The 22,393-nt window shown below is 49.2% G+C and overlaps 7 protein-coding genes across 7 annotated transcripts; 3 read left to right on the forward strand and 4 right to left on the reverse strand.

The window, feature by feature from the left end:
- Positions 1 to 3,854: 3,854 nt before the first annotated feature.
- Positions 3,855 to 4,466, reverse strand: SNOG_13260 (hypothetical protein; the record flags this gene model as incomplete). Its single annotated transcript, XM_001803418.1, has 1 exon — positions 3,855 to 4,466. One exon carries the CDS (start codon positions 4,464 to 4,466, stop codon positions 3,855 to 3,857), a length of 612 nt encoding a protein of 203 aa, XP_001803470.1.
- Positions 4,467 to 5,873: 1,407 nt separating this feature from the next.
- Positions 5,874 to 6,500, reverse strand: SNOG_13261 (hypothetical protein; the record flags this gene model as incomplete). Its single annotated transcript, XM_001803419.1, has 1 exon — positions 5,874 to 6,500. One exon carries the CDS (start codon positions 6,498 to 6,500, stop codon positions 5,874 to 5,876), a length of 627 nt encoding a protein of 208 aa, XP_001803471.1.
- Positions 6,501 to 8,636: 2,136 nt separating this feature from the next.
- SNOG_13262 (hypothetical protein) lies at positions 8,637 to 10,307 on the forward strand (the record flags this gene model as incomplete). The annotated part of the gene is made up of 3 exons (XM_001803420.1): positions 8,637 to 8,669; positions 8,754 to 10,231; positions 10,271 to 10,307. 3 exons carry the CDS (start codon positions 8,637 to 8,639, stop codon positions 10,305 to 10,307), a joined length of 1,548 nt encoding a protein of 515 aa, XP_001803472.1.
- An 866-nt stretch (positions 10,308 to 11,173) lies between these two features.
- On the forward strand, positions 11,174 to 13,354 carry SNOG_13263 (hypothetical protein; the record flags this gene model as incomplete). Its single annotated transcript, XM_001803421.1, has 4 exons — positions 11,174 to 12,197; positions 12,343 to 12,818; positions 12,985 to 13,041; positions 13,094 to 13,354. The coding sequence occupies 4 exons, from the start codon at positions 11,174 to 11,176 to the stop codon at positions 13,352 to 13,354; spliced, it is 1,818 nt and encodes a 605-aa protein (XP_001803473.1).
- A 288-nt stretch (positions 13,355 to 13,642) lies between these two features.
- SNOG_13264 (hypothetical protein) lies at positions 13,643 to 15,066 on the reverse strand (the record flags this gene model as incomplete). Its single annotated transcript, XM_001803422.1, has 2 exons — positions 13,643 to 14,877; positions 15,039 to 15,066. The coding sequence occupies 2 exons, from the start codon at positions 15,064 to 15,066 to the stop codon at positions 13,643 to 13,645; spliced, it is 1,263 nt and encodes a 420-aa protein (XP_001803474.1).
- Positions 15,067 to 15,212: 146 nt separating this feature from the next.
- Positions 15,213 to 16,943, forward strand: SNOG_13265 (hypothetical protein; the record flags this gene model as incomplete). Its single annotated transcript, XM_001803423.1, has 4 exons — positions 15,213 to 15,398; positions 15,458 to 15,834; positions 15,891 to 16,022; positions 16,076 to 16,943. 4 exons carry the CDS (start codon positions 15,213 to 15,215, stop codon positions 16,941 to 16,943), a joined length of 1,563 nt encoding a protein of 520 aa, XP_001803475.1.
- A 1,677-nt stretch (positions 16,944 to 18,620) lies between these two features.
- On the reverse strand, positions 18,621 to 22,107 carry SNOG_13266 (hypothetical protein; the record flags this gene model as incomplete). Its single annotated transcript, XM_001803424.1, has 3 exons — positions 18,621 to 19,080; positions 19,156 to 21,514; positions 21,606 to 22,107. 3 exons carry the CDS (start codon positions 22,105 to 22,107, stop codon positions 18,621 to 18,623), a joined length of 3,321 nt encoding a protein of 1,106 aa, XP_001803476.1.
- Positions 22,108 to 22,393: the final 286 nt, after the last annotated feature.

Genomic DNA, 22,393 nt, shown 5'->3' on the forward strand with positions numbered 1-22,393 from the left:
AGTAATTAATAGCAGTGCTATAAAGCTACTTAATTTATTCTATAAGAAAGGCTACTTCTTCTTATAGGCTAATATTACTTCTTTAGGCAAGAGTTCTAAACGCTGCTTATTTATTAACTAGATATAGCTATATATTCTTCTAAATGCCTACCTCTAGTGCTAAATATTTAAACTCTGCTATAACTATAAAATTATAAGCTATAAAAGACTACGCAGTACCTTTTACCTTATATTTAAGAGGTACTACTAGCTAAAGATAGCTTAGTTAATTAAGAAATTCTACACTACCTATAGAGTTTGCTTCTAGATAAAGTTCTCTTATAATAGAAAGTATAGCTATTTATAATTACTACTTATCTTAAACGCTTAATAGATAGATCTTTTAGTTAACTATATTTAAGACCTTCTACCTAGCTAGTACCTAAGTTTCTAATATTGCAATATTCTTATTATTAGCTGCTAATTAACTAAGCAGTGCTATTTCTTTCTAACTATTACCTATAACTCTATTAAAGCAGTATAGTACTTTATAGAAGTATTTAAGAATTATAGGCTGCCTCTTAATATTATCTTAGATTATAGTACTATATTTATATGCAAATTCTAGAAACATATCTATGCTAGGCTTAAGATTAAGCAGAAACTATCTACTAGCTACTACCTAGAGATAGATAGCTAGACAGAGCAATATAATTAGTTCTTAGAAATATACCTTTAATAATTTATTAACTTTACCTAGGATAATTAAGCGTTATTTCTACATATTGCTAAATTTTAAGCTAACGATATAGTTAACGTCTCTATTAGTATAACACTATTTATAGCAGATTTAGGCTATTACTCTTGCAGCAGAATTTACCTTAGCAAAGAAGCTATAGCTAAGCTTAGTAAGCAGCTTTAAAGTTAATAGATATAGGCTAATAAACTAATAAATGCTAATGCTAACTTAGTAGTGCACTTAAAAGAATAGATTTATTAGGTATAATAGGAGCAGTAAGCCTACGCTAACATCTTACGCTATAGTAAGCTAGCCTATAAAATTAGAGATTAAGTATAGCTAAGTATAGCTAACTAGTTAATATTATAATCTACTAAGAAATTTAAGAATTAATAGACAGGCTTATATATAGTAACCTGCATAATCTATAATAGCTAGGCATACTACCTAGACTTACTAGAAGAGATAATCTAATATAGTATCTTTCTAGTATTCTACCTGCAGCTCCTGCAGCTAGCAGATACTAAACTACTATCTAACTAAGCACTTCTATAGCCTAAAGAAATTTCTATTGTTAACTCTAATAATAGCGAACACTCTAAATAGTATATTAATATAGTAGTAGATTATAAATAGCAGAAATCTGCTTTATATAAAGGCTAGTAGTATTATTATATTAAATAGACTAATAATCTACTTCTTACTTAGAAACTAGCTGCTAAGTTTAGTAAAAATTACGACGCCTTTCTCTACTACTATAAATACTCTAAGAAGCTAAAGCTACTTTACTTTTATTTTCCTTATAACTAGTAGCCTTACCTAGAAGACTAAGAGTTAATAGTAAGCTAGCTAAGAGAACCTAGCAATAAAGATAGATAGAAACTTTATAAAAGGCTTAGATAATAGTAGATAGCGTTATTACTACACTTCTACTACTTCTCTTAAGAAGCTATCTCTATAGAGCTATATTATCTTAGCTTAATAATATCTATCTTTTAGTCTGCTATATTTTCTAATTATATTCTAAGGCTTAGCTGCTAGCAGCAGCTCTAGAATATTAGTATACTTTACTTTACTTTCTTTTACTTTCTCTTCTTACTTCTAAAAAAAGCAATTTTTATATTACTAGCTACTAAGAGTACCTATAATAGGCTCTAGCAAGAGGCAAAACTTTATGCTTATATTAGCCTTTACTTTGCTATACTGCGCTAAATCTAATTTTAATAAGCTTATGCTAAAGCGCTTATACTTACTAAACTTTATAAACGCGCGTGCTTAAAATCTTTTACTTTAGTTAAGCTAGCGTTATTACTACTAAAACTAGGCTTATACTAAAGCACTCTAAATACCTAGCTAGCAGTAGAGGTTATAGCGTAAGCGTCTAAAATATTCCTAGAAAAACTTACTCTCTTAGATATTTTCTAAATAGTTTTAAGCTTAATTTTCGTAGCATAGAGTAAGTAAGGTAGAAAAGATTATAGAGGTAAAGCAAATTTAGTATAAAACTTACGTAACTTACGCAGCTATACTAAAACTATAAATCTATATTTGCTAAGTTCTACTTATATAGCTAAACTAAAGAAACTTACTAAAGTTTTTCTTTACTCTCTACTAAGCTCTAGCTACCTCTAGCTAAGCTTAGTAATACTTTCTAGGCTCTTTTAGCTTTCTTTATAGCTTAAGAGACCTTACTAGGTTTAGAAGAGGCATATATAAGAGATACTAGAGAGGTTTATATATAAGTAAAGCATCTCTACTTAACTTACTATCTACTCTCTAACTTACTACCTATACTCTAGTATACTTTACTTACTCTAGCTTTCTCTTCTCTTTTCTTTTACTTTAGCTAGTCTACTCTAGGCTAGCGTATACGCTAGCCTAGCGCTTGCACGCCTTATAATATATATAGCTAGCTACTCTCTTCTCTTAGTAGACTCTTTGTTTACTATTCTACCTTTAGTTAAATATAAGTACTTCTCATTAACCTAAGCCTTCTATGCCTGCAGTCTACCTTACACTATATATAATAGTTATAATAGTTTCTACTATATCTATTAATAGTTTCTAAGTAAGCTATTATATACTTCTATCTAGAGTAATAGTTATATATATAGCTAGTAATAGTTCTTAGCATAGCTATTATATATAGTTATATAGTATAGTTATCTTATATCTATAGAGATGCTAACTATTAGTAGTTAGCATTATTATTAGCTATAATACTTTAAAGCAGTTACTTAGCTGCTATTACCTAAGGCTATGCGTTTTAAAGTTCGTAACACTATAGTATGTTATAAAGATAGTATTATATCTTATTTAAGAGCTTAAAGAGTAGTCTATATCTAATATTTATTAGAAGAGTCTATCTAGTACTATTATTAAGGCATTGTATTAAGAGATAGAATTTAGTAGAGGCTTAGCAAAAGTATTTAGCTAAATATATATCTAGCTAATCTATAAGATACGTTATAACACTATCTATTCTAAGTTTAACTCTTACTTTCTAACAACTATTACTAACTAGATAAAGATGCAACTTCTTTTCTAACTCTTTGCTATCACTATAGTTTTTGCTATAAGTGCTAATGCTCAGCAAGGCTGCGAAGGCCTTGGTCCTATATGCTATATCAGGAATTAACCATAACAATTGCTAACAAGTTATAGGTCGTTGCAGCGCCGGGCTAGAGGCCTGCTGCACTTCCAAAAGGCTAGTTTGTCTCCGACATCCTACTGATAACAGCTATTCAACCTGCCAAAGACCTTAATGGTACTCTATTATCATCCCAGCTGTCACGGCGTTAGCTGATGGGAACACGCCAAGACCTGAAATTTGCTGCATGTGTAGACTGCTACAACAATGATTCTTGCCCTACCCCGCGCGATTTTTATGATCAGTTCCGTATATAGATTAGAATCATAATTCACCAGCCTAGCCTGATTGCTCTTTTCCTCGCAACAAGCATCTTAGAGACAACACGCCCAGCTCGCCGCCTAAGCTGAGCTTGCTGCCACCAAATCAAGACTCGTCAAAAATTGAATACAAATTATGTGCAAGCATCTTGATACTGCAGAACCGTAAAGACATGTGATAATAGTTACTAGCTAGTCGTCTAAAATCATGACAAGTGCTTAATTTCTAGACTGAATGATAGCGGCTTGCTAGTGCATTCGGCGGGTAGAGTTTAGTTGTTGCGCGCTCCATTTCATCAGCAACCAGGATCCAGAAGTTGCGCTCGACTTTGGCTACGGCATCCATGAGCTGTTCTGTCCTCTCGACCATCTCCAAATCCTCATGCTCGTCCTCCTTGATCTCCTTGCGCATGTTGGCCTCGAGCTCCTTCGCATTTTCGTAGTTCTTGACACGCTTCTTGCCGACCTTGCTGCTGGCCTCTGTACCCTGAGCGGTACTGTACTGGTTTGGATGACGTAGGTGCATGTAGTCTTTGGGATCGAAGCCGATCTCACCTACAGCAGTAGCGATGCGCGGAGCATTGCGCACGAAACGGCTGTAGACAGCAGCTTCAGTGAAGCTAGCGGCCTCGCCGCGTTGACGGCGTTCTTCGTTCAGCAAGTTGGCAATGTCGCACCATTTCATGTTTTCTTCCTGGCGAAGGTTCTTGATGAGCTGGTTTTCTGGATCTTCCTCGGCCTGACGGCGGCCTCCTGTTGTCTTCCCGACGGGCTGCAGCACCGCGATGTTGTCCTTGATAGTCTCTTTGATGTCGCGGGCACGCTTGAGGCAGTCCATTTCAGGCAGCTTGCGCAAGATGTCGTTGTTACGGTTCAGCTTGGTCTTTTTGTTGGTTTAGGTGATTTCGACGTCCTCTTCTTCAGACACAAATAGTCCAGGTGATTCGTGTCGGTCACGAGGGGAGTTGCTGCTGGCACTGTTTGATGCGGATGGTGGAGAGTTGTTGCTTGCTGTGAGGAGAGAGAGAGAAACAGTAAGCGTATACTGTGGTTATCAGAGTCCTGGACTTACTACTTTGCACTGAAGCGGGGAGTGAGTGAGAGAACTGATCGACCCGGTTCGCGGTCTTCGTTTGACCTTGATTTCTCTCACCGCCTTGCACGTGGCGGCTGGCTAGCTCGTGTGGGGATCCCCAATTATCTGAGGAAGCGCTGCCTCCATGTTCGTGGACAATGCTGAGAACCGTCAGTCGGTGTACGGTAGGTATCTGTAATGCCCAGCGATAGTAGCAGCCAGTAATTGAACTTTGATACACTATTGAAAAAGACCCAGGGATACTATTACAAAAACGATAATATTTTACATCGCAAGACTAGAGGATACAACGGAGACTTCAGAATACGAACCCATGTTACATACTTCGTCTTGGGGCCGATATCCTCCACTGAAGCTTCCATCTGAACAACGGTAGTCTTTTCTAATAGTGTATGAGGACTTGAGATGGTGAATCAGTACGATTTTCGACGTAATTTGAGGCTGTATGTATTCAAGTTACGATAGGATTGAGCAATTACCCGTGCTGATGTGATATATCAAGCACTTAGCGCACGTACCTGGAATCTTGCACGAGAGCTCGCTGTGGGAACTACCTTTGCAAAAAGGAAGTGGGATAGCGCCAAACAGTCGGCACTTTGGGCGGTCCGGTGACTGTACGCTTCCAAAATCGCAGTTGTTGTCGCCAGAGGCTGCCCAGGTGTGCGAAAGTGCAAGCGCAAACAGCTGACCCTTCAAGCATACTCAACCTCATCTCCACTTTATCGCAGCGTCAGTATTTCTCACATGCAGACATTGTCATCTGCTGTGACACCACTTGAATAAATTATACAAGCGGGCCTAAATCTGCTTGGTTGGGTTTTTATACCTGTTCATTACCACAGATAGTACAGCAACACATTAGAGTTATTGGAAGAGACATAAGCTTCATAAGATGTCATCAGCATCGAACCACAAGATGAAACGTCCGGTATGGTTAATACACCAGATAAGATTGTAAACTGTACCTACATTGTTTGTCGCTTAGGTGGTGACAGATAAGCCTCGAGTGTTCCCGGACCTTACATACAGACTTGAAGTGACGGCGAGGCAGCCATGATATTGGAACGAAGCTGTCATGATGTGGCTAAAGTATTTGGTATCTACATGAGTAATATCCACACTATATACAATCATTTGTAATAAGAAGCCCTAGGCCCTCCACTTGTACATGGTTCCGTTGTTTGCAGCCCCGAAGGTTGAGCCAATTTCTCCCCACTTTATCTGGCTGAAGGTAACAGTGGGCGATTTCTCGATCTGCTGAATGACCTTTGGATCTCCTTCAGTCGCGTTGCAAGGACCTGAATTACCAGCGTCAAGCCATTTCATGAACCCACTTTGGTCCCACCAGACTGAAAGTGCAAGGACCATACCACGAGAGAGAGCATCACCCATGCCCTTGAGGCCACCAAGAGCATTGAACTGTGAAGTACCGCCCTGGGCGTCGCAGAAGGATTGGTCCATGGTAATGTTGACGGAAGTATTTTCGGTAACAACGCCGTTCTGCACGTATTTGCGCACGATGGCTTGTAGCACACCATCTTTGGCAGGGAACTGAGTGACGACGCTGAACGGTTTTGTAGTATCGACTTTAAGCCCAGGACCGTAGAATGTCTTGTCGTTCCTGTGTAGGTAGGGGTTGTCACCACAGCCATTTTTGTCGCACACACCAGCGGCTGTTGGCCCGCATTCATCACCCTTACATGTGAAAAGACTCTCTTTGGAGCAAGTGTGGGGTGCAATCTGGTTGGAGCGACGGTTGGCCTCCCAGATGTCCATCTCGTTACAGCAAACGCCATCTCCCGCGATATTACCCTGAGAAGAATTAGGAGTAGTCAGAGAAGGATGTGCCATGGACTTACAACACCCTCGACCCATGGAGTAACGAAGCATTGAGCATCACAGTAACTATTCATACAATCAGCTGTTTATCACCGACACACTTTGTACGTCCGCAACTCACCCTGTTCCCATATGAAGCCCCGCCCGGATTGAGCTCAGATCGACCGCCGTCCGCTTTCATTTCCGATAGGTATAATGCACCATTCATACCGCAAGGAAGTCTCGAGACATCGACGTCAAATGTGAACTCCTTTCCAGTCAATTGCAACATCTCGTAATTCTTCTCGTCTTCGTCGAGTAGATAGACCCTAGGACTTATGTATTGACCCGATGGTCCGAATAAGTCTAGACGCATGCTATCGCCAGAGGTAGTCACACCGTACTGGGTGTAGTCTGAGATGCCTTCCATGATGCAATTCTGAGCACACGTCTCCTCATCTGGGCATATCGCTGGGTCAGGGGTGGTTCCCTGGACGCAGCCAAGGCTTGTGCTGTTTTTCTGATGGATCAAATGCATTGACGATTCAAGCACGATAGCGTTATTCCTTGGGGTACATCCCGCGGCGGTGGTGCATTCCCAGGTCGTGAGCTTCGGATGTACCTCGGGCGATGTTCCGGGTGTTTGCGCAGATGCCAGAGCTATCAAGGTAGCGGCAAGGAAAACGTGTGAAGCCATAGCAAGGACGGACAAGAATCTCAGGGCAAGACGGATTGTTGCACAGGTGGCAATGTGAGTTGCACGGCATCTTATACATATCTGCGCTGATTGAAGCAGTCAAATTGTGATACAGCGTGATTGGACCCTTCAATATACCCGACAGCAAGATCAGAAGAGCCTCAATGCAGATCTTAGTGCTCAAGGTGATGAAGCCGACGGTAGCGGTACTGCTTTGGCCGTCCTATTGGTCGCCGTGTTAGACTTGACTATATAGCACAGACCATCCTTGTTTCGAAACTCACCATGGTGCAGTAGCTGCGCACTAGCTCAGAAACTAGAACGGTGCCTCGAGAGTCTTTCTTCCTTAGATGCGACGGGTTAATCTATCCGGCACCGTCGAAATTGCGTGCTATTGCGGAGCCCCGCAAAGGCTGTCAGGTCGGGGCGATGTTCCGGCTTCACCTTGCCAAACAGAGCATCGGCTCTCAAAGAGGCAGGTATCCTAGGGCTCGGCACGCTTGCTGGACCAGCACATGGACAGTAGATTCCGCTGAACATGCGCATGCTGAATATAGATCGATATGATTCGGGGAAATAGTCATGGAAGAAAGAGCTGAGAGCGAGGCGGGGCATGTTTTGGCTGAGGAAATGGCTGATGCATGGCAGCCCGTCCACATCCCTCTGGACTAGGAAAAGGCGAACAATGCTTGACCTCGTCATTGAAGTTTTTTGCGCGCTTCAGGCCTCCTCAGACTTGTGCTACCGGGTGCAACGACGGCCGGGAGAAGGAGCAGAAAGAATTATGCCGTAGACTAACGGCCAGGTACACGACGAATATGTGGTTCGAGGAGAAACCCAGGAACCAGGATTCGCAGAAGCTCAGCATATCATGCGGTATACGGCTAGACCTCCCGACGCAAAGATTGAGAGACAAGAGGCAGACTAGGACAACTAGATGTGGGGGTTCCTCAGCCGTTGGACTAGTATTGACAAAACTCGGCCCCTGTTCATCGAGTTAACGGCAACAAATTGAGGCTAATACGAGGTCACTAGCAAGCACTCCACATACGCACAAGTTGGGAAAGTGTACTCACGTGTAGGAAGCCGCAGACCAACCGAATTGAGTAACTGCCCTTGATCGTTGACCTGTTCGTGACTTTCTGATCGCCTACGCCTCCCATATATGTCAACTTCACCATTGATGATTCCACGCGCTGCATGATACCTTCGCTTAGTCGACCATTGCATGTCCTATTCCGAAGCGATTCTTTCTACCGCCAACTTCGAAATCGGTATCTTTTTGATAGCTTCGCCAGCGCTACGCGCTCCACAGTTCACGTGTCGCGTCGATTGTTGCTTGCCAAGACCGCAGGAATACATCGTGCGAAGCACTTCATTCACCCCAAATATTCATCATGACTTTTGAGAACGTCCCACATCCGGATCACGTGGACCAAAGCGATGGAACTGGCGACGAAAGCTCTTCCGGTGAAAGCTCTTAGGATGGCAGCACTGCGGAAATTTCTCCTCAGGGCACCATATATGCCAACGACGACCAATGCGAGGGCACCGACGCCCGAAGTGATGGCCCACTAAACGCGAGTGGTCGTAGCGACGCCTCCTCGGGGTGTTCGCACGAAGATCTTTATGCTCGAGATATCTTTCTTGACCCGCACGAGGCCCGAATTTTGCTCGAACCGTGGGATCGCCCTAGAGACACTGTTGAACATGACACAGCAAATATGGACGACCTTGAGCTACCCAGTCCCGAACATGGAGGTCGGGTGGAGTCCGACGAATTTCGATCTATAGCTGTTGCTGCGAGGAAAAGAACAGCAGACAGGAAGGCGATCGTGAGACGGTATGCACCTTCAGGGCAAGTGGAAGGTCCACGGCCATCCTCAACGCAGATATTTGAGCCTTTGGAAACAGACATTCTACAGAGCAGCAAATCCTCGAGCCTCGACTCATTGAACGGGCTCCCGAACCAGGCCAATGAAGAGCTCATATTGGACACATCAAGACTGCCGCATGGGAAGATAAGAACATTGAACAAGCCGGTGGTGACAAGCAGCCATTTCTCCCCTGAGGTACGTGCCAAGACACAATATCATCCCGATGTGATCGAAGACTCCAAGGAATCGTGCGACACAAAGCGTGACTGTTTGGCCGACCGCCTTAGTCTTGTTGTCATGTCGGCGCGTGTTACAGCCTCATCGCGTTCGGAAACCGCTCAGATTACACCAGAACCGGTATCCAGTGCGCTGATTGACAATTATGACGCTCTCGACAGCAACAGGGCTCCCGACGAAGGTGAACTTCCGCCACCCCCGCCACCACCACGTACTGAGCGACAAACAAATGTGCCTCCCCGAACATATTCAGTCGATTCGGTTGCTCAAACATGGCCGCCTTCAATACTGGTGGGTCGCCGTCTTGTCTTCAACAGTCCCGTTCAGCCAAATCCGTCACCAGCACTCTCGAACGATGCTGGCGAGACTTTAGGCAACTTAACGGAGCTTACCGAGCGTCTGAACATCGTGAGAAATGGCATTGACGAGGCTGGAATAGTCCCACAGTCTCGATTTGCAAGCCCAGTTGCATGGGGCGGAGTAGCGCGCAGAGGATCGTCACTGGTGGAGTCGTGGGTAGACACGGCTGCGGCTGGTGAAGACGTTGACATGGGAGGAGATCATGGGACATTGGGAAGCCGGGCCAGATCAACGTCACAGCTGGCACATCCGCAACCGACTCGTGGGCCAGGGTATAGACATGCAGTGCTAGACTCGCCATCACCTCGGACGGCCTCCACAGGCCGGCCAGCGCTGTCTAATCGCTCTTCATATCGGCCATCGCCACTATCTGGACTACAAATCGTGGAGTGGGAAGTAACGGAAGTAGCCAGCGACGACGAGAACTGCGACGAGAGAGGTGCTCTAGACAATCGGAAGCGTCGCAGTTCAGAGACGGATACGCAGAACGAGCAGTTTCTCAAGAAGATCCGCTCAAGGTATGATTCCATATGGAATCGCAATACTTTCGAGTCTAGGAAAGGATCTGGTGCAGGTGGCTCTCTGAGTGGTTGAAGCAGATGTCGATGTCAATGGGTGGAGTTTGATATTCGTAACCAGCAAATCTTGACACCGATACCGCCAGCAGCTGGGCTTTTACTAGGTATCTGTCTATGACTAGTATCAGCCTTGCAATATTGACACACCGATTTTTAGCTGATTTGAAGTGCTGAGAATGGACACTGAGCCAGTTCGCTCGTCTTATACGCTGCAACGTGATACCGCCGACAGTGCCATCAAAGTGTTCTGTCGTAATCTGTACAAAGGGGAAAAACGAGTACGAAGAACCTTGGAAGGCAGCATGTCATGGATACCAGGGAACGGTTAATCCCGGAGCCGCTTCGTTCCTAGCCCACGTGCTTCCTTCCCATTCGCTAGATGCTTTTATCTTGGCACATTCCGCCACAATAACTGATCTCCCGTCTTTCCGCGGCACGTGTGCGTCGCTATAGATGTGATTGATAGGAAGTGTCCTCCTTGCCCTCGGTTTTCGCCGCCTTTGCTTTCGAATCTCCGTGCTGAAAAGGACCTTCCGAATGCAGCTAAAAGCTGCGGACCTTGCTTGCCTCTTATAGGCGAGGGTCAGCGAATCAGCGTACATGTGCATGGCGCAGGTGTAAGATGCCAAGATGATGCGATGGTCTTGGACCTCACCTGTCCTGCTGTGATAGGCAATGCATGGGCTTGGTATCCATCATGTACATGGATTAAGATGCATTTGTTAGGAACAGGACTGGTGGCCGTCGATCTGCGATGCCAGTATCCTGGATCCTGTTCGAGATTGAGAATCTGGGAGTAGCACATAGGTACATAAGCAACGAACAGACTGACTGTGGTGATTACCAGCAGCAGCTCGAATCTCGTGTCCTACGATGGCCGCAATGTTCCGCCTCCTGGCCCTCGCAGCGACCACATCTGCCATTTCCATCGCTGAAATCAACGGACCCAAGTTCCTCTCCCCTTTCAATGGCCAGAGTGTTGCCAACATCTCCGGCATTGTAACTGCCAAAGGCCCCGATGGCCTCTGGCTACGAAGCACGTCTCCCGATCGCGACGAACGCACGTCCGAGTCGGTCTATGTTTTCGGCCGCACGTTCGGTGCAAACTTGACAGTGGGCGACAGTATTATCATCGGTGGCCGCGTTACCGAATTCCGGACTAACAAGGACTACTTGTACCTGACTGAAATTGACCGACCAACACTCACGCGTAAGGTCAGCAGTGGAAACAAAGTTGCGGCTCTTGTTATTGGCGAAGACACGCGCGATCCACCTACACAGGAATATAGCAGTCTCGATGGCGGCGATGTCTTCGCGGTGCCCAACAACAAGACACTTGTTAGTGTCGCAAACCCGGCTCTTGAGCCACGCAAGTATGGCCTGGATTTCTGGGAGAGCTTGAGCGGCGAACTCGTCACAGTAAAGAAGCCTGTTGCGCTGACAAAGCCGTCCCAATTCGGCGACACTTGGATTGCTGGAAACTGGAAACTCACCGGCAAGAATAACCGCAATGGGCTCACCATGACGGACAGGGACGCGAACCCTGAAGCCATCATCATCGGCACACCTCTGGATGGTACGAAGAATCCGACTATCACCAAGATGGGAGATGAAATTGAAGAGATTACCGGCGTTGTCACGTATGCTTTTGGTTTCTATCGCATACTACCAAGCACGGCCATTAAGATTCTCAAATCGCAAAAGCCTGCTTTGCCCAAACCTACTAAGCTCGAATCAAAGGGCAGGTGCGAAGGCATCACAATTGGGGCGTACAACGTTGAAAATTTAGCGGCAAACTCGTCACATCATCCGCTACTGGCGGGTCACATTGTCGACTACCTGAGATCGCCTGACATCATCTTCATTCAGGAGGTGCAGGATGACAACGGTCCTACAAACGACGCAGGTGAGTGCTTCCAGAGAGTAATGACGGCATCGGCGCGGCATATATGCGAGGGAGTTGTGCGACCAAAATGGCGATGACGCGCATTGGTACATGCCTGTGTCTGTGATGTTGTTAGCCGCGTTCCGAACGTGCTGACCCCTTGCAGTTGTATCGGCGAACCTGACTCTCAGCACACTCTCGGCTGCCATCCGCGCTGCAGGCGGACCGCAATACTCGTTTACCGATGTTGTCCCCGTTGACGACCAAGACGGTGGTCAACCCGGCGGAAACATCCGCACGGCATACTTGTACAAACCTTCGCTCATCCGACTGTATAAGCCCAACCCAGGCGGATCTCTAGACGCAAATGAAGTTCTGGATGGCCCCACCTTGAAGTACAATCCGGGCCGCATCGATCCTGCCAACGAAGCGTGGACTGCGAGTCGCAAGCCCCTCGTTGCGCAGTGGGAGGTCATAAGCAGCAAGAGCTCTAACAGAAAGGAAGACACATTCTTCACAGTAAATGTACATTTCGGATCCAAGGGTGGTAGCAGTAGTCTCCATGGCGACGCGCGACCACCTGTAAATGGAGGCGTACAGGACCGCATCGACCAAAGCGTGATCACGGCTAATTTCGTTAAGGTACGTTCCTCTCTAGAGGTGGATGCGAGCAGGTGTCGGCTGCATCGGGTGGGAGGCCGCCCACAAGTTTGTAAACGTAGTACAAGGAAGACCATTCGGCCACAAACAAAGCGTTTGTGTCAAGGTCTGAAACATGTAGAGCGTAGCTGATGTGTGTGACGTGTAGAACATACTATCCAAGGACAAAAACGCACGTGTCATTACGGCTGGCGACTTTAACGAGGTATGTAACCTTTGGGAGAGTGCATGTACAATGCCTGTGCTGATCCGATTAGTTTACGTTTGTCGAGCCTCTGAAGCAGTATGTTCAGATCTCAGGGCTTCGGGACGCAGATGCCGCAGATAAGATTGACGAGCTCGAGCGCTACACATATTTATTCGATATGAATGCGCAACAGCTTGATCACATGTTTGTGTCAGACTCGGTTGCGAAGAAGATCAAATACGAGCACGTTCATGTCAATACGTGGCCGGAGTTTGCTGCGCAGGTATCGGATCATGATCCTTCGGTAGCTCGGGTGGATGTGTGCGCATAGACGGAGGCCAGAACGGTGGCGTAGTCGATAGAGAGCTGCATGTCTGGTAGCGAACAAATGTAATGACAAAAAAGAAATGAATCGGCGTCGCGTAGAACGAATAGTCCGCATCTGAAGGGGACGAAGGTGCGGCCTTGTAATGGGGCTCAATCTTGTCGATATTGCGGCACAGTTCGTGTTGGCATATTCTGACTGTGTCAAAGGCGATTGGCCGGCAAACTGGACATGGGTGCAGAAAGCATTCGATAGCGCTCGGAGATGACCATGCAGCGCGCATAATCGAGGCGGCTAACGTCTATCGTCAACGTCGGCTGATGGGACAGTTGCAGAGATCTGAGGGCCACGCGACCGGCACATGGCGGATCTTGGTGGTGTTCCTGGGCAGGCTTGGAGGGGGCTTGGTTTGCGGTATCCGGGGCAGCCAGAAACCGAGTTACGACACAGGTTAGCCACGTGCGGAGAGGCAGCGAATCCGCAATCCAGGTCGACAGGTCGTCGCACATAGCGGTGGACGGCAATTTCAGTAGCACAGTGCAGCTGGGGCGAGGTAAGGGTCCTGCAAGCGCAGGGGCGCACGGAAGAAAGGAAGGGACGAGCGCGTTGGGCGGATGCAGACGCCATGGTCGGCATGCGACGAATTGCAGGGCAAACAGCAGCTCCTTTTACCCGACGCGAAGAGACGCGAAGAGACGCGAAGAGTCTGGGCGCTGTCAGCGCGCTGGTGCAAATGAGCCGGAGAGGGCTGGCGGGAGTTGGCAGCGCAGGTGGTGGAAGCGCAATCGACCTCGGGAGGCTCCCCAGGCCGGGGGGCCAAGCGTCTACCCCGCGCGTGATGATAAATCCCCAGACTGGAGGGCAGCGGAGCGGACGGGAGGGATGGAAACAGCTCTCCGCCGCCGCGTACAGACTGCGACCAGCCGAAACATGACAGACTGTACGGCGCAGAGCGAGCAGAGCGGTGGTGACATGGGGCGGCTCGTTGCACACAGCCGCGGGCGCAACCACGAAAGCTTGCGTGCTGCCGGTTGAAGGAGGATGTGGAGGAGGATGCTGCACCTCTGCATGCCGTTCCGCGAGAGGGCGTTGTGCCAAGGGCTTGGGTGGCGTATTCCACGATGCGTGGATGGCCGCAAGACGCCGTGCCCAGCGCTTCGTATCTGCGGCGCCCCAGGTGTTCTGGAACGCAGTGCTTTTCCTGAAGCACGCTCTTGGCCCGGAGCGAGAGGGGCACTTTAGGCAGCGGCTGGCATGGTCGTCTGGAAGGGCCGCAGAGGCCCCGGTGAAAGGAAGCGATGGGGTGGGATAGGACGGGAGGGGATGGAATGGCAGAGTGGGAGGCTGAAACCCAATCTGCCATGTTACCATTGTCCTGGGGTTGCAGTGCTGGGACGCTCGAGGGCGCACAAAGACGGACGCGACGAGAGAGGGTTCCGAGTGCAGCCAGCGTTGGGCAACGTGGTACAGCAGCCAATAGAGGCCGCTATGGGCGTCGTGGAAAAATAGAACAAGCTCCCAAGGCGATGCTGCGCGCTGCACACTGCACACTGCGCTGCACACTGCGCTGCTGGCGGCGACGAGCCAAGCACAGCAAAACGGGCCCACTCTGCTTGTCTGCTTGTCCCATCCGACCGCCCCATGGGGATTTCGGCGCGCGCTAGTCGTCCTGGCTATTTGTCTCACTCACCCTGGAGGCGGGATTGGGGACGGTCCATCTCGTTTGCAGCCACACCGACGCCGACACCGACACCTCCACCCACAGATGCGCCCGGGGTACATATAGGGACATCCGCCTGCCGCTGTTGCTGTGCCCGCGCCTGACTTTGTCCTCGTCCAACTCCTGTCCGCCTGTCACTGCACCATGGCTGCTAACCACGACCACTCTGGCCTGGAGGCTGTCCAGCCTCAGGGTCACCTGACTCCCAATGAGAAGGCCACCGTCATGGCCAGCGACGTCTCCAGCTCGCAGATCAGCTCGCCAGGCGACTATGACGGCGACCTGCCCGACCCTGATGTTGGCAAGACTGATGCAGAGCGCGCACAACTGGTATGCCCTTACCTCCTCGTCACATGCTGCTGTTGTCGACCCCAACTGACCCCGCACAGGACAAAGCCCTTGTCAGGAAAATGGATCTGTGGCTGATCCCCTGGCTGTCGCTGCTCTATCTCTTGTCCTTCCTCGACCGCACCAACATTGGCAATGCCCGTGTCGCCAACATGGAGAAGTCGCTCGACATGAAGGGCACAGACTACAATGTTGCACTGACCATCTTCTTCATTTCCTACGCCGGATTTGAGCCGCTCACCAATATCGCCATCAAGCGCTGGTCCCCTCGTGTCTTCTTCACCGGCATCATCCTCGTGTGGGGCGCCATCATGACCCTCATGGGTGTGGTCCACAACAAGGCCGGCTTGTACGCCTGCCGTTTCTTCCTTGGTATCGCCGAAGCCGGTCTCTTCCCTGGCGTCAACTACTACCTCTCGTAAGCACCCTTGCGCCACCTTCCCCACCCCGCGCCAATCGCTAATCAAAATGCAGTTGCTGGTACAAGCGTCAGGAACTGGGATTCCGTGCAGCACTTTTCTTCTCTGCAGCTGCCCTGGCTGGTTCGTTCGGTGGTCTTTTGGCCGCCGCCATCACCCAGATGGACGGCACTGCTGGCTACGAAGGGTGAGCCTATTTCCCCCCTGCTCTCTTTGCTCACCAACTGACGAGTGTGAAAGCTGGCGATGGATCTTCATCATTGAGGGTTTGATGACCGTTTTTGTTGGCGTTTTCTGCTGGTGGATGGTTTTCGACTTCCCCGACACTGCCACCTTTTTGACTCCTGAAGAGAAGCTCCGAGCTATGCGCCGTCTCCGTGCCGATGGCCAAGCCCGCGCAACCGTTGGAAAGATTGACCGCAGGCACGTCAACGCTGCCCTGACTGACTGGAAGACCTGGGGCTACGCTGTGTGCTACATGGGATGCCTCTGCCCCCTGTACTGCTTCTCGCTCTTCCTCCCCACAATTCTCCTTGCTATGGGCTACAAGGGTACCCAAGCCCAGCTCTTGTCCGTTCCTCCCTACGCCGTGGCTGCCACCGTAACTGTCATCATCGGCTGGATTGCGGACAAGACCAAGTGGCGTGGCTACTGCAACATGGTTATCTCCTTCATTGGATGCATTGGTTTCGCCATGTTGCTGGCCACCGACAACCCACACGTGCAGTACGCCGGTACTTTCCTCGGTGCCATGGGCATCTACCCGACTGTTTCCAACACTTTGACTTGGGCCTCCAACAACGTCGAGGGCTCGCTGAAGCGAGGTGTCATGGTCGGCGTGGTTGTTGGCTGGGGTAACATGAACGGCGTTGTGTCGTCCAATATCTACATGACCAAGGAGAAGCCTCGCTACTACACTGGCCACGGCATTGTCCTCGCATACATGTTCCTCTTCCTTTTCGGTGGAACTGTCTTCATGCACTTTATGCTCAAGCGCGAGAACAAGCTGAGGAAATCCGGCGCACGCGATGATCTGCTGCAAGGCAAGACTGAGTCTGAGGTCGAGGTCCTTGGAGATAAGAGGCCCGATTTCATCTACGTCACTTAAGTACCCTTCGTTTTGTGCGCGTTGACTCTTTGCTTATTTTGATTCCCAAGTTGTTTCGAGGGCTAGAAAAGGCTTGATCTGTTGTAACGTTAGCTACGAAGCGAGATTGGGAACAGCCTTTCATAGACGCTCATTGAAGCATCCATAAACCTCTAATGACATTTCTCACTTGCATCCGCTTCTCCTTGTCCCGTTTGTGGTTCTGGTAGCAAAGCTCTTCGACGTGTCATTCGGGTTGTATTTTGGTGTCGACTGGGACCTCGGGGAGCTGCAACCGTTGCCCGCCAATGGTTAGCCGCCCGCCATCCGCCCGCCCGACTTGCCGATTACCCGTTTTCGAAACACATATACACGTTCCGTAGGACTCCCAAGAGCACACTGTATGCCGCATGCTTTCTAGGCGGATCGTAGTATCAATGAATATTTGGTGGGAAGACAATTCGAGCTTCGCGTGATTTCGAATGGTAGAAGAGTTGCGCACGGCTTTGGCAACCACGCGGTACGTAAGTCCTGCGAGAGGATGTGGATGTAGAACCAAAAGCATGAGCTTCTTCGATGCAACAATAGTCAGTCTTTGTGCAGAAGGGCGAGCGATTAAACTCACCATGATTCGGGACACGACTCAGACGGTTGACAAGGAAGGCAGGTTGAATACCGACTGCGAGCATAAACAAAGCTACACACACCACTCGGCATTCCAGCATAGCTCTGTATTGACGATACTCTTTGGAGATTTAGAGGAGTGGTTGGACATGTTGTTGCATCGAGACGTGCTTGTGAATGGTCTCCGTAGAGTTCAGCGCTTGAGGGCGAAGCAACTCCGCCGCAAACCTGACACCAATAGTCCCCATAAGCATCCATATAAGGCACAGCTCTTTCTCCAGTACACAAATGTGCCTTCACAGCTCGTTTTCGATTGGAATCCATGCTCTTAACCATGTAAATGCAACGTGGTCTCTTGGGCTTTCACCAAGCACACAACTAGGATCTCGTGTCGTCTTTTCGTACCAAACATCCTCAGGTCGACAGAATCAATCGGGGATATAGTCGTTGGGAAAAATGCAGGAAAGAACGGATCAGCTGCGAGCTACGCGCTGCGAGTGACGACTCGTACATATACCCGCCCCTTCCTCCTCCACTTCCTCCGTGTCAAGAAGGGAGGAAAGCTTATTTTGAATTACCTTGAACGATGTGCATGGGATTAGATGGACCAGCATCGTCGTGCGCCAAGTAAAACTCGTGGCGCGGCGGAAGCTGGTCCGCTCGGCCACAAAGTTATCATGGGCTCGACATGTGATGCGCGTGGCAGATTCTGCTGCAAAGGGGTATGATCTACTTGGACTTCAGGTGATAGACTGAAAGATGAGGAGATTCACACAGTCAAACGGCGCAACGCCATTGCTGGAGCTCAAAGTTCAAATTTCCTTCTATGATACCAAGGTGCGCTGTGATGGAGATGCTAAGACTGGAATGTCGGTTTATATGCCGCTGTCGCATGGCACATGAAGCATGTACCCATCCCATCTGACTGCTCAGATAGCGCCTATCAAGTTCAGGAATGCAAAAAATACCCAGCGGGAAACAGATCCTTCCGCCGCTCTATCCGGTTCCAAGCCTGCCTGCTGCCTCTTCAAGACGTCACAAGCCGGCATAGCCTCCCGTCCGTCCTTAGCCACTTCAGCGGAACAGACTTCTCAGCTCCTCTAAACGCTGCTTTGTCTGCTCCTCCTTGCTGAGACGCTGCCTAGCAAGGGTGAGGTCGGCCAACTTCTTCTTCTTTTGCTGCAGCTCGACCATCTTCTCTTCGAAGCTGTTGTCCATGATGAACCGCTTGATCATGACTTCCCTATCCTGGCCTAAACGATGCACCCGATCAACTGCCTGAGCTTCCGCTGCGGGGTTGAACTGCGGCTCCATCATAAAGACTTTGTTGGCGGTGGTTAAGTTAAGACCTAGACCGCCCGCGCCAATGGACACGAGCATGACAATGATGGTAGGGTCCTCACGGAAGACGCGCATAGACTCGTCTCGGTTTTGACGAGACATGCGGCCATCGAGACGGCAGTAGCGGTGTTGATGGTCCTTGAGCGCAAGTTCGATGAGATCGAGATGTGTGGTCCAGCAGGAAAAAACGACACTGTTGATAATTAGATGATGGTCATACGCCATGTTTCCCTCCAGACAAGCGTCAAGAGTACACTCAGAATCTTACCTCTTGATCGGTCGCTCAGTTGGGTGTGCGATACTCCATGCCCTATGTTCCTCCAAGTCATTGAGGAGGGCTCGTGTTTTTGTGTGTGGGCCGTTATAGCTGCCAATCTTCTTCGCCAATTTAGGATCGCCGCGGATGCGCTCTCGCTCGTCCTGAAAGTTGCGAAAGTCGCTCCGCTTGAGCTCGAATGTCGTCGGATTGTTTCTGTCTTCGCAAATCTGGCATTGGATGCGACCATCGGCCATCAAAGTCTCTGCCCACTGCTGCTTCAGCTTTTTCAGATGCTTCGGGCATACAATGTGATAGCAGGTAGTCATGAATCCAATGGTGTCAGAGACATCACCATCCTCGTCCTCGTCGTCACTGTCGACCGCTAGAATCGAGTGCTTCGTGCCAGGGCCCTGTCCACAGAAGACGCATTCATCGTTGTCCGTCTGATTGAGAAGATCGAGCATGTCGTAAGCTTGCGAGCGCGTGAGGGCTGGTGCCTCGCCTTCATCTTCTCCTATCTCCATGGGGTTATCATACGTCATGCCATCAGTCGTCTTAAGAGCATCATCGCTTAGGAGGTCACGGCCGTGAGCGCATATCAGCCGCATGTTGAGAATCGCCGTCAAAATCCGAGCATATGTGTTCCCGCCCATCTTGTCGCCAGAGGTGGCGATGTTAACCTTGCGTTGAGTATCCTTTTCGAACCAGTCGTGTAGTTGACGCTCTTCTTTTGAGAACTCTAACTTGACGATTATGTCGTTGCGCTTAGGGACTTCGTCTTTAATGATCTCCTTAGTGCGCCGCATGGTGACTGTACTCACAAGCAATTGCAGCTTGGGTACAACATCGGGATCGGCGTTCTTAAAGGGATGCACGACATACTGATTGAAGCCTTGCTGGGTGTTGAAGGGACTCAACTTGATGAAGTTGAACAGCGCACCAAGATCTTCGAGTCGATTCTGTACGGGTGTTCCAGTCACCGCCCACCGGCGCTGCCCGAACAGCACACAGGTGGCTCGTGACTGCGCTGTAGGGTTGCGGATAGTGTGAGCTTCATCAAGCACAATGCGAAACCAGTTTATGTACGGTAGAGGGCGCTTCCGATCGTTGATATCCTTCTGGATGATGTGGTAGGTCGTGACAACGATGTCGTACTTCGCAAGATCTTTCGAACTCATGTTGAAACGCTCAGATCCATGATAGCGTGTCCACTTTAACCCGCTTCCGGCAGGGAAATGCTCCTTCATCTGCTCCTTCCAGTTGGTCATAGTACTGAGTGGACAGACAAGGAGCGTCGCTTTGCTATTAACAAGAGGTTGGATCATCTTGGACTGCGGGGGCACTGGAGGTGGCTTTTTGGTGGCAAAATCATTAGCAGCCTTGATAGAGTCGTCGTCAGCCACCAGCGACAGTATACTTAGGGTCTTACCCAGCCCCATTTCATCGGCAAGAATACCGCCGCGGCAAGCTTGAGGCTTCACATCAAGCTCCTCGCCGGTGATGACGTGACGATAGAACTTACGACCATTGTCGCGAAGCTTCGGCGCCCAGAGAGTGTCCTTGCGCTGGTCGTGCTCTTCCGCGCTATGGTCCTGCTCCTTATCCCACATGAAATAGAGGGCTTGCTTCTGATGCGGATACAGCTCTGTCTTGATGTGACTAGACGGCTCTCGCGTAGGTACTTCATCCGATTTACTGACAACCGTATCGAAAACGTCGGCAACGTCAGCCCGGATCTCATCGACGCTTCGCAAGACGTAGTTACTGCCTGGTGCTCCAGGTGTTGGTCCTTGCTGGGTGAACTGATCGGTCTGAAAGCTAGGATCTATCGCTTGGATCCGTGTAAGGGAGTCGCCATCTTGTGGGTTGTAGTAGTCATAGCGCTGGAGCTCGAAAACGGGTCGTAGCAGCTGAATGTTCTTGCCCTTAAGGAACTTGCCGATATCATGGGCCCACTTCCGCTTACAGTACAACTGGAGCGTCATGCTGATGAGCCCTGAGAAGGGTGAGCCTGGAGGACCCTCGCCAGCTTGTTTTCGTCGAATATCGGTCCAAGCCATCCACATCAGTCCATTGGCCTTCGCTCCATCTATCAATGGACACAATCCAGTTGACGACTTCATGTCGACTCTACCGAATTCTCTGCCGGTGGGATCGGTGACCATGATATTGAGATTGTTACGATTGTTTCCAGCTCGACGGAATGAGACCTTGATTCGGCCTTGCTGACCACTGTTGCCGAGGTACTTCTTTGGGTCGGGATAAGGAACGGTGTGGGCCTGGACGTAGGTGTGCTTGACTTTGCCGACACATATGAGCTCCTCCATATTGTCTCCGACTAACTGAACATCATCATCATCGCCTAAATCTGCGTCAGCCTAGTTATTGTGCATTAGGGGTGAAGTGTTTACTCATTGTTAAGTCGATTGACGGTCCTGTCTGCGAGGGTGCTTGACTACTTGTCTTTTGTAACTCGAGACTGCTGCCACCGTTAAATCCTTGGCGATGCGTAGACTTTTTGCGGTCCTCGTCAGTCTTGATTCGCTTCGCTGGTGAAGCTGTGCGCTCCTGGACGTTGTGCAACCGCTCAACGAGTGAGATTTGGCCAGCGATGGTGGGATCGCTACGCCCGCGGTCAAGGTCGCTACCAGATGATGCGGGGCGTTTTGATGCGAGTGATCGCGGGTTGAGTAGAGCGGTCGGGCTGAATTGTGGAGTGGGTGCAACATTGTTGTTGTTGTTATTGACGCGGTCCGCGTCACCTGGCAAATCGCCCGTTAGCTCTCCGTTTCCCATGGCATCGAAAGCAACACCGGGCACGAAATCGAGGTCCGTATTGCCGACCTCGGCGGGGAGGCCGGATCGAGCATCTGCCAGCTCGTACAGAACCGCAGACGGGTTGATTGGTGTTCTTGCACGCGGGCTGTCGGCCATGTGGACGTCAGGAATGAAAGCTTCCATGGCGTGGGAAAACCAGAAACGATGGACGACTCTGGTCCTTGCTTCTTGGAGAAAATAGAGTGGAGGAGAGTTGGGCAAAGAAAGGAAGATTATGTACCTCTTTTACGTGCCCCTCGCGGGTCAAGTAATAGCGCTGGGTTCATGCCGCAAAAATTGCAGATGTGATTATCGCAGGTGAGAGGCGCTCGTCGAACTTCGAAATACGTGCTCAGTCAATCACTTTCTAAATATCCTTACAACACGTCAACGTTGGACTACACGACTTCTCGCATTTGGTGTCAAGCGC

This window comes from Parastagonospora nodorum (genome assembly GCF_000146915.1).
Source record: "Parastagonospora nodorum SN15 chromosome Unknown scaffold_26, whole genome shotgun sequence".
NCBI classification, from domain to species: Eukaryota; Fungi; Ascomycota; class Dothideomycetes; order Pleosporales; family Phaeosphaeriaceae; genus Parastagonospora; species Parastagonospora nodorum.